This window comes from Erpetoichthys calabaricus, assembly GCF_900747795.2.
Source record: "Erpetoichthys calabaricus chromosome 1 unlocalized genomic scaffold, fErpCal1.3 SUPER_1_unloc_3, whole genome shotgun sequence".
NCBI classification, from domain to species: Eukaryota; Metazoa; Chordata; class Cladistia; order Polypteriformes; family Polypteridae; genus Erpetoichthys; species Erpetoichthys calabaricus.
Genome location: NW_026261594.1, coordinates 325,244 through 340,491, shown reverse-complemented (window position 1 = coordinate 340,491; position 15,248 = coordinate 325,244). Strand labels below are relative to the sequence as shown.

The 15,248-nt window shown below is 43.1% G+C and overlaps 1 protein-coding gene across 15 annotated transcripts in view; it reads left to right on the top strand.

Annotated features, from left to right (window-relative positions):
- The window catches only part of LOC114642397 (stonustoxin subunit alpha-like), a 157,658-nt gene that overhangs the window by 136,958 nt on the left and 5,452 nt on the right, over positions 1-15,248 (top strand). For 9 of the 15 annotated variants that reach the window (XM_051921878.1, XM_051921872.1, XM_051921882.1 and 6 more), the window contains 3 exons: positions 3,009-3,182; positions 7,956-8,129; positions 12,945-13,148. In XM_051921878.1, coding sequence (XP_051777838.1) covers positions 3,009-3,182; positions 7,956-8,129; positions 12,945-13,148 — 552 coding nt within the window. The remainder of the gene's footprint in view (positions 1-3,008; positions 3,183-7,955; positions 8,130-12,944; positions 13,149-15,248) is intronic. The other 6 variants (XM_051921884.1, XM_051921883.1, XM_051921877.1 and 3 more) reach the window with 4 other exon arrangements.

Below are 15,248 nucleotides of genomic sequence, written 5' to 3'. Positions count from 1 at the left end.
GGGGTGTGGAATTAGACACCTGCACCCCAGTGAGTTTAAAATGAGCTGAGCAGGATAGTCAAGAACAAAACTGAACAGGAAAGTAAAATTAAAAGATGGAGATGGAGGTTAAATTAGAAATAAAGTAAATGCAGAATTGTGGCTGAGCTGATGCAGTGGAGTGGAGGTCAAGGAGTGGCTGTGAGAGGAGTGAGCACATGGCACTCAAGGGGTAAGGTCAAAACCTATTGTGTCCTCAAAGAGCAATAGTGACCAACTGCACCGAGTGGGCTTCTGCTGAAGGCTGAGGGATGGCATTAGGAGAAATGAGAAGGTCTCACGAGGCACCCTGCTGAATGCCATGGGATTGTGGTGTGAACAAAAACTGAGTTTGGGTCCTCAGCGGTGACCAGCTAATGTGGCTGGAGCAGAACCCAATGTGAAGGATGACTGCCCTTGCCAGTGGTCTCTTGGCTTGCTGAGGAGAACTTAAATGGTAAGCAGAGGAGACATCAGTTTAGGTGGCACAGAAACTCTTGTTGTTTTTACATACAATTAGACAGACAGATAGATAGATAGATAGATAGATAGATAGATAGATAGATAGATAGATAGATAGATAGATAGATAGATAGATAGATAGATAGATAGATAGATAGATAGATAGATAGATAGATAGATAGATAGATAGATAGATACTTTATTAATCCCAAGGGGATATTCACATACTCCAGCAGCAGTGAGAATTGTGCCAATAATACTACTATCAAAGTGACAGGTGGCACATGATATTAAACATAATATTAATGTGAGAAATGCTAAAGTGACATATCATTAAAGTAAAATAAAATAAAGTGACATGACTTATGCTGATAGGATAAAATGTTTGAAGTGACCCAAAACAACAAAAAAAAAAACAAAATAAAACTTCTAGAGCAGTGAGCCAATAGTGAGATATCAGATGTGGTGCCCAGCTAATACAGTCAATACAGCTTAGGAGGAGAGAAGGAGCGTCAGGCCCAGAACTCAACCACCACCCCCTGTTATGAAGAATTAAAGAGTCTAATGGCTCTAAGGACTAAAGATCTCTGGTATCTGTCCATATTGCAGTTCTGTGATAGCAGCCTACCACTAAACAAACTCCTCTGATTAATTATGGTGGTGTATAGTGGGTGATGTTCATTGTCCATAACAGATAGCAGCTTGCACAGTGTCCTTCTCTCTGCCACCGTCACCAGAGAGTCCATTTCCATGCCAGTCACAGATCCTGCTCACCTGATCAGCTTGTCAATACGTTCACCATCTCTCTTCTTCAAACTACCCCACTTGCTCACTTTATATAAAGTAATAGATAAATACAATGGTGAAAAGATATAAAGGACATAATTAAGGACAATACACATAATCCAAACAGACAATATTGGTCTGCTGATATGGTGACTGGAGGACAGACCTGCACAAGTTGCTTTGTAATGTCAGGGCACCAACTGGGTGTCCCCCTTTAATGAAGTGAAATGAAACAAAACAAAAGTGGACACGATGGCCCAACAAAACACACCTTTACAGCCCAATAGACAAATTTATTTTGAAGTTATGTGAACACGATGGCAGTTGCTTCATGTCGAGTTTCCAGGTCCAACATCAGACTCCATCCTCTGGGTGGTCAGCAGCTTTTCAAGAGTCCCACCCAGAAGGACAGGGGCAGCTCTGGGCACTGCGGCTGAGTCAGTTCCCCTCATTTGGTTTCTTCTCAGATCTGCAGGTGGATAAGGAGAGACAGTCAGTGTGAGCGCCCCCTCTCGTCTCAGAGTGGTATCACTTACCTCACAGAGACAGGAAGGTCATCTCCAGGTGGGCACACATGTGTGACAATACATAGAACTGGCTGCTCATTTGTTTGCACTGCTTGTATTGTTGTATTCAGCAGCACTTTGAGAATTGATTCTCATTACATGTTTATTTGCACTTCATTTTTGTTCATCTTTGTATTAACATGGAGTTGATAGTTTTGAAAGGTAACAATAAATGTAATAAATGATTCCTCTAAATTTAAGAAATAGCAAATTAAAATTTGGTGTAAAATACATTATGACTTCTTTGGGACTTGAAATTTAAGACTTGACTAAAAACCTGCCTAACAACATTTATTTCTACAGCATATTTTCATTTAAATAATGGAGCTCAAAGTGCTTTATATGATGAAGAAAGAGAAAAAAGACAAAATAATTAAGAATTAAAATTAGGGAACACTAAGTAACATTAATAAAAGTAAGGTCCGATGGCCAGAGACGACAGAAAAAACAAAAGAAACTCCAGAGAGCTGGAAAAAAAATTAAATCTGCAGGGGGTCTGAGGCCACGAGACCACCCAGCCCCCTCTAGGCATTCTACTTACCATCAATGACCTCAGTCAGTCCTCGTGGTATTCAGGGTTCACATGGAAGAACATGATGATGACGGTCCCATAATGCACTTGGTTGCTCTGCTCTTCATATCTTCAAGTGCTGTTAAGAGGAGAATCCATAACACTTCAGGGACACATATATTCCTTTATTCCAGTTTAGAAAATGAACTCATAGTAAAAATATATTAAAAAATTAAAAAAAATGTCAACAAAGACGGAGACAAACAGACCTGCTGCTGGTCACCACTAGAGCTGCCAGTCCTGATTGGTAAATGACAGACAAGAATTCCAGTTTGTCATCCTCACCCCGTGGTCACCTGTGACAAGTCTGTCTGGTCACCTGAGTGCAGGACGCCGTCAGTCTCATGACTGTGATGTTCTTATTCGGTGTTGATGTCCACGTGTCAGTCTGAATGACTTGGCACAAGTCAGTCCGGCGTGAAGGCAGGAGACCCTGTCAGGTATATAGCGCCTTACTTTATGAGAATGGCAGTGGTCTCGTATTCACACTGCACTTCAGTGAAAAGTCAGAATAGAAGTGGCCATTGAACCTTTGTGTTGTTTGTCCTTCTGTCTGTCTGTCTGTCTCTCCTGATGTCCTCACTTCTCTCTCTTCTTCTCCACAGCCTGTCTGAATGTGGTCTCACCTCCAGATGTTGCTCAGCTCTCTCCTCAGCTCTTTCGTCTCCACACTCACAACTGACTGAACTGAACCTGAGTGACAACAACATGGAGGATTCAGGAGTGGATCAGCTGTGTGAGGGGCTGAGGAGTGAAAACTGCAAATTAGAGAAACTGAAGTAAGTGAACAACAAGTGTGTGAGTGTGTGTGTGTGTGTGTGTGTGTGTGTGTGTGTGTGTGTGTGTGTGTGTTTGTCTCATGATTTTATTTCTTGTCACATTATGGCTCTGACTTTTCCACTCCCACAACACAAACGCTGTGTTTAATCAGGACAGACTGCAGTGTCCCTTATGGATAGACAGATGGACGTGAGGTGACACAACTGCTGATTTCCTTTAATAAGTCAATTCATAAAGACAGCATTGTGACCCTGAGCCCCTCCACCACATTGGTCACTCTCCTCATCCTCTCTGTCCAGACTGTTATTTTATTTCTTGTCTCACAAGCCCACACTGTCCATTCTTTATTTTAGTCTCGTACTTGTTCCTGTCCTCCATTGTCACTTTCGTCCATTCACTCCTCTGATGTCCTCATTAAAGTTTGTTAAAATCACTAAAACAGAATAAGGAGGAGAAACACAGTCAGTGTCAGGAGAAGAGACGACTAAAGTGACAGAAGACAAAGAGGAGTGGACAGCTAGAGCTGGACTGGAGTGACAGATAGGAACAAAGAGAATAGAATAGCAAAGATAAGGAGAGACAAGAGAAGGGGATGAACAGAATGAAGAAAATGATGAATAAAAGAGGAGGACAAGGCAGAGGATAAGGAGAAGGAGAGAGAGGAGGACAGACAGAGGAACAGGAGGAGAGGTGGACAGCAGCAGTAGAAATGAGCAGCCAGCCATACACAGAAAGAGAAGGTCACAGGGAGGAGAGGATTAGGACTGAAGGCAGTGTGGACAGTAAGGTGGGAGACACAGGAAGTGACCGCCATTATAGCCAAGTGGACTGAACAGGCTGACATCATTCTACAAGATATGACCCCCAGGTCTACACAGGACATCAACATATATCTGTCAGTGGGCTTAGTGACCGACAGGTGGACACACACATCATGTGCAGTAGACGTCCAGAGACACTGAGAGGATTCTGGGAAGGTGACCTCAGTGGGCCTGTCAGTGAGATACTCCAGTGTGAGGAGTGGCGCCCTCTTATGTTTGTAACTCACACTTGTGTCTCTTGTGGGACATTAAAACAAGAATCTCACCACATGATCAGTGTAGGCTGTCACATGACTTTCTCAATAATCCAGTATATAGCACCTTTCTGATATTTTTATACAAACATGGTCTTCACTGATGTCATCACAGGTCCAAACCCTCTGCCTCACAAATCCTTCTTTTGTCATTTCACTCAGTCAGGGTCTTCCTCAATGCCAGCAGAAAACCAAATGGCCAACTGGAGACGTGAATAATTTGACGTCACTAAGGACACCTGTCACACTAGTCCTGTGCCCCACTGGTCACTCTGGTCACTGCGTGATTCTCTTTACTACTAAATACAAAGCTGTGTGGTGACACATGTCAGGGGTCAGTGGTTGTGTGCAGGTTTTTAAATTAAAATGGTGGACTCAGAGGGGCGTAGGTGGGTGTGGTAGTGTGGGGGAGCAGAGCAGCCCTGGAGTGTTGGTGGTGAATTGGTGGAGCGCACTTTACACCTGCAGACACGTGTGGTTCAGCCAGTGTCCTCATTAGTGTTCTGGGGTGTGGAATTAGACACCTGCACCCCAGTGAGTTTAAAATGAGCTGAGCAGGATAGTCAAGAACAAAACTGAACAGGAAAGAAAAATGAAAAGATGGAGATGGAGGTTAAATGAGAAATAAAGTAAATGCAGAATTGTGGCTGAGCTGATACAGAGGAGTGGAGGTCAAGAAGTGGCTGTGAGAGGAGTGAGTACACGGGACTGAAGGGGTAAGGTCAAAACCTACGTTGTGCCCAAGGAGGTAGAGTGACCAACTGCACCAAGTGGGCTTCTGCTGAAGGCTGAGGGATGGCATTAGGAGAAAGGAGAAGGTCTCACAAGGCACCCTGCTGAAGGCCATGGGATTGTGGTGGGAACACAAGCTGAGTTTGGGGTCCTCAGCGGTGACCAGCTATGGCGGCTGGGGCAGAAGCCGATGTGAAGGACGACTGCCCTTGCTGGTGGTCTCTTGGCTTGCTGAGGAGAACTTAAATGGTAATCAGAGGAGATGTCAGTTTAGGTGGCACAGAAACTCTTGTTGTTTTTACATACAATAATGCCAGTGCAGTGAGAATTGTGCCAATAATACTACTCTCAAAGTGACAGGTGGCACATGATATTAAACATAATATTAATGTGACAAATACTAAAGTGACATATCATTAAAGTAAAATAAAATAAAGTGACATGACTTATGCTGGTAGGACAACATGTTTGAAGTGACCCTTAACAAAAAAAAAAAAACAAAATCAAACTTCTAGAGCAGTGAGCCAGTAGTGAGATATCAGATGTGGTGCCCAGCTAATCCAGTCAATACAGCTTAGGAGGAGAGAAGGAGCGTCAGGCCCAGAACTCAACCACCACCCCCTGTTATGAAGAGTTAAAGAGTCTAATGGCTCTGAGGACTAAAGATCTCTGGTATCTGTCCATATTGCAGTTCTGTGATAGCAGCCTACCGCTAAACAAACTCCTCTGAATAATTATGGTGGTGTTTAGTGGGTGATGTTCACTGTCTATAGCAGATAGCAGCTTGCACAGTGTCCTTCTCTCTGCCACCATCACCAGAGAGTCCATTTCCATGCCAGCCAGAGATCCTGCTCACCTGATCAGCTTGTCAATACACTCACCATCTCTCTTCTTAAAGCAAGTGGGGTACACTTGCTCACTTTATATAAAGTGATAGATAATTGTAACGGTGAACAGATATAATGGACATAATTAAGGACAATACACAAAATCCAAACAGACAATATTGGTCTGCTGATATGGTGACTGGAGGACAGACCTGCACAAGTTGCTTTGTAATGTCAGGTCACCAACTGGGTGTCCCCCTTTAATGAAGTGAAATGAAACAAAACAAAAGTGGACGCGATGGCCCAACAAAACACACCTTTACAGCCCAATAGACAAATTAACTTTGCAGTTGTGTGAACACGATGTCGCTTGATTCATGTTGTGTTTCTGGGTCCAACATCAGACTCCATCCTCTGGGGGTCTGCAGCTTTTCAAGAGTCCCACCCAGAAGGACAGGGGCAGCTCTGGGCACTGCGGCTGAGTCAGTTCCCCTCATTTGGTTTCCTCTCAGAGCTGCAGGTGGATAAGGAGAGACAGTCAGTGTGAGCACCCCCTCTCGTCTCAGAGTGGTATCACTTACCTCACAGAGACAGGAAGGTCATCTCCAGGTGGGCACACATGTGTGACAATACATAGAACTGGCCGCTCATTTGTTTGCACTGCTTGTATTGTTGTATTCAGCAGCACTTTGAGAATTGATTCTCATTACATGTTTATTTGCACTTCATTTTTGTTCATCTTTGTATTAACATGGAGTTGATAGTTTTGAAAGGTAACAATAAATGTAATAAATGATTCCTCTAAATTTAAGAAATAGCAAATGAAAATTTGGTGTAAAATACATTATGACTTCTTTGGGACTTGAAATTTAAGACTTGACTAAAAACCTGCCTAACAACACTTATTTCTACAGCATATTTTCATTTAAATAATGGAGCTCAAAGTGCTTTACATGATGAAGAAAGAGAAAAATTGAAAATAAATAAGAATTAAAATTAGGGAACACTAATTAACATTAATAAAAGTAAGGTCCGATGGCCAGAGACGACAGAAAAAACAAAAGAAACTCCAGAGAGCTGGAAAAAAAATTAAATCTGCAGGGGGTCCGAGGCCACGAGACCACCCAGCCCCCTCTAGACATTCTACTTACCATCAATGACCTCAGTCAGTCCTCGTGGTATTCAGGGTTCACATGGAAGAACTTGATGATGACGGTCCCATAATGCACTTGGTTGCTCTGCTCTTCATATCTTCAAGTGCTGTTATGTCTTTCTTGTACTGAGGAGACCAGAACTGCACTCAGTACTCCAGATGTGCTCTCACTAGTGTATCATAAAGTAAGAGTATAATGTCACTTGATTTAAATTCAACAGTTTTTATGATATAACCTCACATTTTAAATTATCTTTTTAATTTCTCCTGTACATTACTTAGTCAATGACAATGTTGTGTCAACATAAACCCCTAAATGCTCTTCAGAGGTCTCCTCCTGTAGCTCAGTGTCTCCTATTTTGTATTTATATTTGGCTGAACTGAATCACTCAGGTGAATAGAAGACGCATCGGGACGACAGCAAGTGAAGTGAAAAAGTATCAGAAAATAATACAAACAAATAAAAGAGGAGACTCCATAACACTTCAGGGACACAGATATTCCTTTATTCCTGTTCAGAAAATGAACTCATAATAAAAATTAATCAAATCAAATAAATAAATTTTAACAAAGACAGAGACAAACAGACCTGCTGCTGGTCACCACTAGAGCTGCCAGTCCTGACTGGTAAATGACAGACAAGAATTCCAGTTTGTCATCCTCACCCCATGGTCACCTGTGACAAGTCCATCTGGTCACATGAGTGCAGGACGCCGTCAGTCTCATGTCTGTGACGTTCTTATCCAGAGTTGATGTCCACATGTCAGTCTGAATGACTTGGCACCAGTCAGTCCAGCATGAGGGCAGGAGACCCTGTCAGGTATATAGCGCCTTACTTTATTGGAATGGCAGTGGTCTCGTGTTCACACTGCACTTCAGTGAAAAGTCAGAATTCAAGTGGCCATTGAACCTTTGTGCTGTTTGTACTTCTGTCTGTCTTTTTGTCTCTCCTCATGTCCTCACTTCTCTCTCTTCTTCTCCACAGCATGTCACGTTGTGGTCTCACCTCCAGATGTTGCTCAGCTGTCTCCTCAGCTCTTTCTGCTCCACACTCACGACTGACTGAACTGAACCTGAGAGGGAACAACATGAAGGATTCAGGAGTGGATCAGCTGTGTGAGGGGCTGAGGAGGGAAAACTGCAAAATAGAGAAACTGGAGTAAGTGAACAACAAGTGTGTGTGTGTGTGTGTGTGTGTGTGTGTGTGTGTGTGTGTGTGTGTGTGTGTATGTGTGTGTGTGTGTGTGTGTGTGTGTGTGTGTGTGTGTGTCTGTGTGTGTGTGTGTGTCTCATGATTTTATTTCTTGTCACATTATGGCTCTGACTTTTCCACTCCCACAACACAAACGCTGTGTTTAATCAGGACAGACTACAGTGTCCCTTATGGACAAACAGAGTGACGTGAGGTGACACAACTGCTGATTTCCTTTACTAATTCAATTCATAAAGACAGCATTGTGACCCTGAGCACCTCCACCACACTGGTCACTCTCCTCATCCTCTCTGTCCAGACTGTTGTTTTATTTTTTGTCCCACAAGCCCATGCTGTCCATTCTTTATTTTAATCTTGTACTTGTTCCTGTCCTCCATTGTCACTTTCCCCCTTACACTCCTCTGATGTCCTCACTAAAGTTTGTTAAAATCACTAAAATAGAATAAGGAGGAGAAACACAGTCAGTCTGAGGAGAAGAGCTGACTAAAGTGACAGAAGACAAAGAGGAGTGGACAGCTAGAGCTGGACTGAAGTGACAGATAAGGACAAAGAGAATAGAATAACAAAGATAAGAAGAGAGACAAGAGAAGAAGATGAACAGAAAGAAGAAAAGGACGAATAAAAGAGGAGGATAAGGCAGAGGATAAGGAGAAGGAGAGAGAGGAGGACAGACAGAGGAACAGCAGGAAAGGTGGACAGCAGCAGTAGAAATGACCAGCCAGCCTTACACAGAAAGAGAAGGTCACAGGGAGGAGAGGATTAGGACTGAAGGCAGTGTGGACAGTAAGGTGGGAGACACAGGAAGTGACCGCCATTATAGCCAAGTGGACTGAACAGGCCGACATCATTCTACAAGACATGACCCCGAGGTCTACAGAAGACATTGACATATATCTGTCAGTGGGCTTAGTGACCGACAGGTGGACACACACATCATGTGCAGTAGACGTCCAGAGACACTGAGAGGATTCTGGGAAGGTGACCTCAGTGGGCGTGTCAGTGAGATACTCCAGTGTGAGGAGTGGCGCCCTCTTGTGTTTGTAACTCACACTTGTGCCTCTTGTGGGACATTAAACCAAGAATCTCACCACATCATCAGTGTAGGCTGTCACATGACTTTCTCAATAATCCAGTATATAGCGCCTTTTTGATATTTTTACACACACCTGGTCTTCACTGATGTCATCACAGGTCCAAACCCTCTGCCTCACAAATCCTTCTTTTGTCATTTCAGTCAGTCAGGGTCTTCCTCAATTCCAGCAGACAATCAAATGGTCGACTGGAGATGTGAATAATTTGACGTCACTAAGGACACCTGTCACACTAGTTCTGTGCTCCACTGGTCACTCTGGTCACTGCATGATTCTCTTTACTACTAAATACAAATCTGTGTGGTGACACATGTCAGGGGTCAGTGGTTGTGTGCAGGTTTTTAAATTAAAATGGTGGACTCAGGGGGGCGTAGGTGGATGTGGTAGTGTGGGGAGCAGAGCAGCCCTGGAGTGTTGGTGGTGAATTGGCGGAGCGCACTTTACACCTGCAGACACGTGTGGTGCAGTCAGTGTCCTCATTAGTGTTCTGGGGTGTGGAATTAAACACCTGCACCCCAGTGAGTTTAAAATGAGCTGAGCAGGATAGTCAAGAAAAGAACTGAACAGGAAAGAAAAATGAAAAGATGGAGATAAAGGTTAAATGAGAAATAAAGTAAATGCAGAATTGTGGCTGAGCTGATGCAGTGGAGTGGAGGTCAAGAAGTGGCTGTGAGAGGAGTGAACACACAGCACTCAAGGAGTAAGGTCAAAACCTACGTTGTGCCCATGGAGCAAGAGTGACCAACTGCATTGAGTGGGCTTCTGCTGAAGGCTGAGGGATGGCGTTAGGAGAAAGGAGAAGGTCTCACGAGGCACCCTGCTGATGGCCATGGGATTGTGGTGCGGAGACAAGCTGAGTTTGGGGTCCTCAGCGGTGACCAGCTAAGGTGGCTGTGGCAGAAGCCGATGTGAAGGATGACTGCCCTTGCCGGTGGTCTCTTGGCTTGCTGAGGAGAACTTAAATGGTAAGCAGAGGAGACGTCAGTTTTAGGTGGCACAGAAACTCTTGTTGTTTTTACATACAATAATGCCAGTGCAGTGAGAATTGTGCCAATAATACTACTATCAAAGTGACAGGTGGCACATGATATTAAACATAATATTAATGTGACAAATACTAAAGTGACATATCATTAAAGTAAAATAAAATAAAGTGACATGACTTATGCTGATAGGATAACATGTTTGAAGTGACCCTTAACAAAAAAAAACAAAATAAAACTTCTAGAGCATTGAGCCAATAGTGAGATATCAGATGTGGTGCCCAGCTAATACAGTCAATACAGCTTAGGAGGAGAGAAGGAGCGTCAGGCCCAGAACTCAACCACCACCCCCTGTTATGAAGAGTTAAAGAGTCTAATGGCTCTGAGGACTAAAGATCTCTGGTATCTGTCCATATTGCAGTTCTGTGATAGCAGCCTACCACTAAACAAACTCCTCTGATTAATTATGGTGGTGTATAGTGGGTGATGTTCATTGTCCATAACAGATAGCAGCTTGCACAGTGTCCTTCTCTCTGCCACCATCACCAGAGAGTCCATTTCCATGCCAGCCAGAGATCCTGCTCACCTGGTCAGCTTGTCAATACACTCACCATCTCTCTTCTTCAAGCTACCCCACTCGCTCACTTTATATAAAGTGATAGATAATTACAACGGTGAACAGATATAATGGACATAATTAAGGACAATACACATAATCCAAACAGACAATATTGGTCTGCTGATATGGTGACTGGAGGACAGACCTGCACAAGTTGCTTTGTAATGTCGGGGCACCAACTGGGTGTCCCCCTTTAATGAAGTGAAATGAAACAAAACAAAAGTGGACGTGATGGCCCAACAAAACACACCTTTACAGCCCAATAGACAAATTAACTTTGCAGTTGTGTGAACACGATGTCGCTTGATTCATGTTGTGTTTCTGGGTCCAACATCAGACTCCATCCTCTGGGGGTCAGAAGCTTTTCAAGAGTCCCACCCAGAAGGACAGGGGCAGCTCTGGGCACTGCGGCTGAGTCAGTTCCCCTAATTTGGTTTCTTCTCAGAGCTGCAGGTGGATAAGGAGAGACAGTCAGTGTGAGCGCCCCCTCTCGTCTCAGAGTGGTATCACTTACCTCACAGAGACAGGAAGGTCATCTCCAGGTGGGCACACATGTGTGACAATACATAGAACTGGCCGCTCATTTGTTTGCACTGCTTGTATTGTTGTATTCAGCAGCACTTTGAGAATTGATTCTCATTACATGTTTATTTGCACTTCATTTTTGTTCATCTTTGTATTAACATGGAGTTGATAGTTTGGAAATGTAACAATAAATGTAATAAATGATTCCTCTAAATTTAAGAAATAGCAAATGAAAATTTGGTGTAAAATACATTATGACTTCTTTGGGACTTGAAATTTAAGACTTGACTCAAAACCTGCCTAACAACATTTATTTATTTAGCATATTTTAATACAAATAATGGAGCTCAAAGTGCTTTATATGATGAAGAAAGAGAAAAAAGACAAAATAATAAGAACAAAATTAGGGAACACTAATTAACATTAATAAAAGTAAGGTCCGATGGCCAGGGAGGACAGAAAGAACAAAAAAAACTCCAGACGGCTGGAAAAAAAAAATCAAATCTGCAGGGGGTCCGAGGCCACGAGACCACCCAGCCCCCTCTAGGCATTCTACTTAACATCAATGACCTCAGTCAGTCCTCGTGGTATTCAGGGTTCACATGGAAGAACTTGATGATGACGGTCCCATAATGCACTTGGTTGCTCTGCTCTTCATATCTTCAAGTGCTGTTATGTCTTTCTTGTACTGAGGAGACCAGAACTGCACTCAGTACTCCAGAGGTGCTCTCACTAGTGTATCATAAAGTAAGAGTATAATGTTCCTTGATTTAAATTTAATAGTTTTTATGATATAACCTCACATTTTTTATTATCTTTTTAATTGCTTCTGTACATAACTTAGTCAATGACAATGTTGTGTCAACATAAACCCCTAAATGCTCTTCAGAGGTCTCCTCCTGTAGCTCAGTGTCTCCCATTTTGTATTTATATTTGGCTGAACTGAATCACTCAGGTGAATAGAAGACGCATCGGGACGACAGCAAGTGAAGTGAAAAAGTATCACAAAATAATACAAACAAATAAAAGAGGAGACTCCATAACACTTCAGGGACACAGATATTCCTTTATTCCTGTTCAGAAAATGAACTCATAATAAAAATTAATCAAATCAAATAAATAAACTTTAACAAAGACAGAGACAAACAGACCTGCTGCTGGTCACCACTAGAGCTGCCAGTCCTGACTGGTAAATGACAGACAAGAATTCCAGTTTGTCATCCTCACCCCATGGTCACCTGTGACAAGTCCATCTGGTCACATGAGTGCAGGACGCCGTCAGTCTCATGTCTGTGACGTTCTTATCCAGAGTTGATGTCCACATGTCAGTCTGAATGACTTGGCACCAGTCAGTCCAGCATGAGGGCAGGAGACCCTGTCAGGTATATAGCGCCTTACTTTATTGGAATGGCAGTGGTCTCGTGTTCACACTGCACTTCAGTGAAAAGTCAGAATTCAAGTGGCCATTGAACCTTTGTGTTGTTTGTCCTTCTGTCTGTCTGTCTGTCCTCATGTCCTCACTTCTCTCTCTTCTTCTCCACAGCCTGTCTCAATGTCATCTCACCTCCAGATGTTGCTCAGCTCTTTCCTCAGCTCTTTCTGCTCCACATTCACAACTGACTGAAATAAGTCTTGGTGACATGGACGACCTCTTAATGGTGATGAACAATAACAACATCGGAGATTCAGGAGTGGATCAGCTGTGTGAGGGGCTGAGGAGTGAAAACTGCAAATTAGAGAAACTGAAGTAAGAGAACAACAAGTGTGTGTGTGTGTGTGTGTGTGTTGGTGTGTGTGTGTGTGCGTGTTTGTGTTTGTGTGTCTCATGAATTTTATTTCTTGTCACATTATGGCTCTGACTTTTCCACTCCCACAACACAAACGCTGTGTTTAATCAGGACAGACTACAGTGTCCCTTATGGACAGACAGATGGACGTGAGGTGACACAACTGCTGATTTCCTTTAATAATTCAATTCATAAAGACAGCATTGTGACCCTGAGCCCCTCCACCACACTGGTCACTCTCCTCATCCTCTCTGTCCAGACTGTTGTTTTATTTCTTGTCCCACAAGCCCACGCTGTCCATTCTTTATTTTAATCTCGTACTTGTTCCTGTCCTCCATTGTCACTTTCCCCCTTACACTCCTCTGATGTCCTCACTAAAGTTTGTTAAAATCAGTAAAATAGAATAAGGATGAGAAACACAGTCAGTGTGAGCAGAAGAGACGACTAAAGTGACAGAAGACAAAGAGGAGTGGACAGCTAGAGCTGGACTGGAGTGACAGATAAGGACAAAGAGAATAGAATAGCAAAGATAAGGAGAAACAAGAGAAGGAGATGAACAGAATGAAGAAAAGGACGAATAAAAGAGGAGGACAAGGCAGAGGATAAGGAGAAGGAGAGAGAGGAGGACAGACAGAGGAACAGGAGGAGAGGTGGACAGCAGCAGTAGAAATGACCAGCCAGCCATACACAGAATGAGAAGGTCACAGGGAGGAGAGGAATAGGACTGAAGGCAGTGTGGACAGTAAGGTGGGGGACACAGGAAGTGACCGCCATTATAGCCAAGTGGACTGAACAGGCCGACATCATTCTACAAGACATGACCCACAGGTCTACACAGGACATCGACATATATCTGTCAGTGGGCTTAGTGACGGACAGGTGGACACACACATCATGTGCAGTAGACGTCCAGAGACACTGAGAGGATTCTGGGAAGGTGACCTCGGTGGGCGTGTCAGTGAGATACTCCAGTGTGAGGAGTGGCGCCCTCTTGTGTTTGTAACTCACACTTGTGTCTCTTGTGGGACATTAAAACAAGAATCTCACCACATGATCAGTGTAGGCTGTCACATGACTTTCTCAATAATCCAGTATATAGCGCCTTTTTGATATTTTTACACACACATGGACTTCACAGATGTCATCTCAGGTCCAAACCCTCTGCCTCACAAATCCTTCTTTTGTTATTTCACTCAGTCAGGGTCTTCCTCAATGCCAGCAGACAATCAAATGGCCGACTGGCGATGTTAATAATTTGACGTCACCCACAACAAAAAAATAAATAAATAAAACTTCTAGAGCAGTGAGCCAATAGTGAGATATCAGATGTGGTGCCCAGCTAATACAGTCAATACAGCTTAGGAGGAGAGAAGGAGCGTCAGGCCCAGAACTCAACCACCACCCCTGTTATGAAGAGTTAAAGAGTCTAATGGCTCTGAGGACTAAAGATCTCTGGTATCTGTCCATATTGCAGTTCTGTGATAGCAGCCTACCGCTAAACAATCTCCTCTGATTAATTATGGTGGTGTATAGTGGGTGATGTTCATTGTCCATAACAGATAGCAGCTTGCACAGTGTCCTTCTCTCTGCAAACATCACCAGAGAGTCCATTTCCATGCCAGCCACAGATCCTGCTCACCTGGTCAGCTTGTCAATACACTCACCGTCTCTCTTCTTCAAGCTACCCCACTTGCTCACTTTATATAGATAGATAGATAGATAGATAGATAGATAGATAGATAGATAGATAGATAGATAGATAGATAGATAGATAGATAGATAGATAGATAGATAGATAGATAGATAGATAGATAGATAGATAGATAGATACTTTATTAATCCCAATGGGAAATTCACATGTACTTGAATAGGCGAGTCTAAGCGTGTCAAAATCTATGCCCATGTTGTAAAAGTAAGTGTGTCCAGTGAACAAATCCACATAAAATAAAGTGATAGGAGTGATCAATAAATAAAAAAAGAAAAATAAAAGTAGAAAAGTACACATACACATACAGTCATACACGGAGCTGCTGAAAAGGCTGCCACTCTCGGTGGCGCCG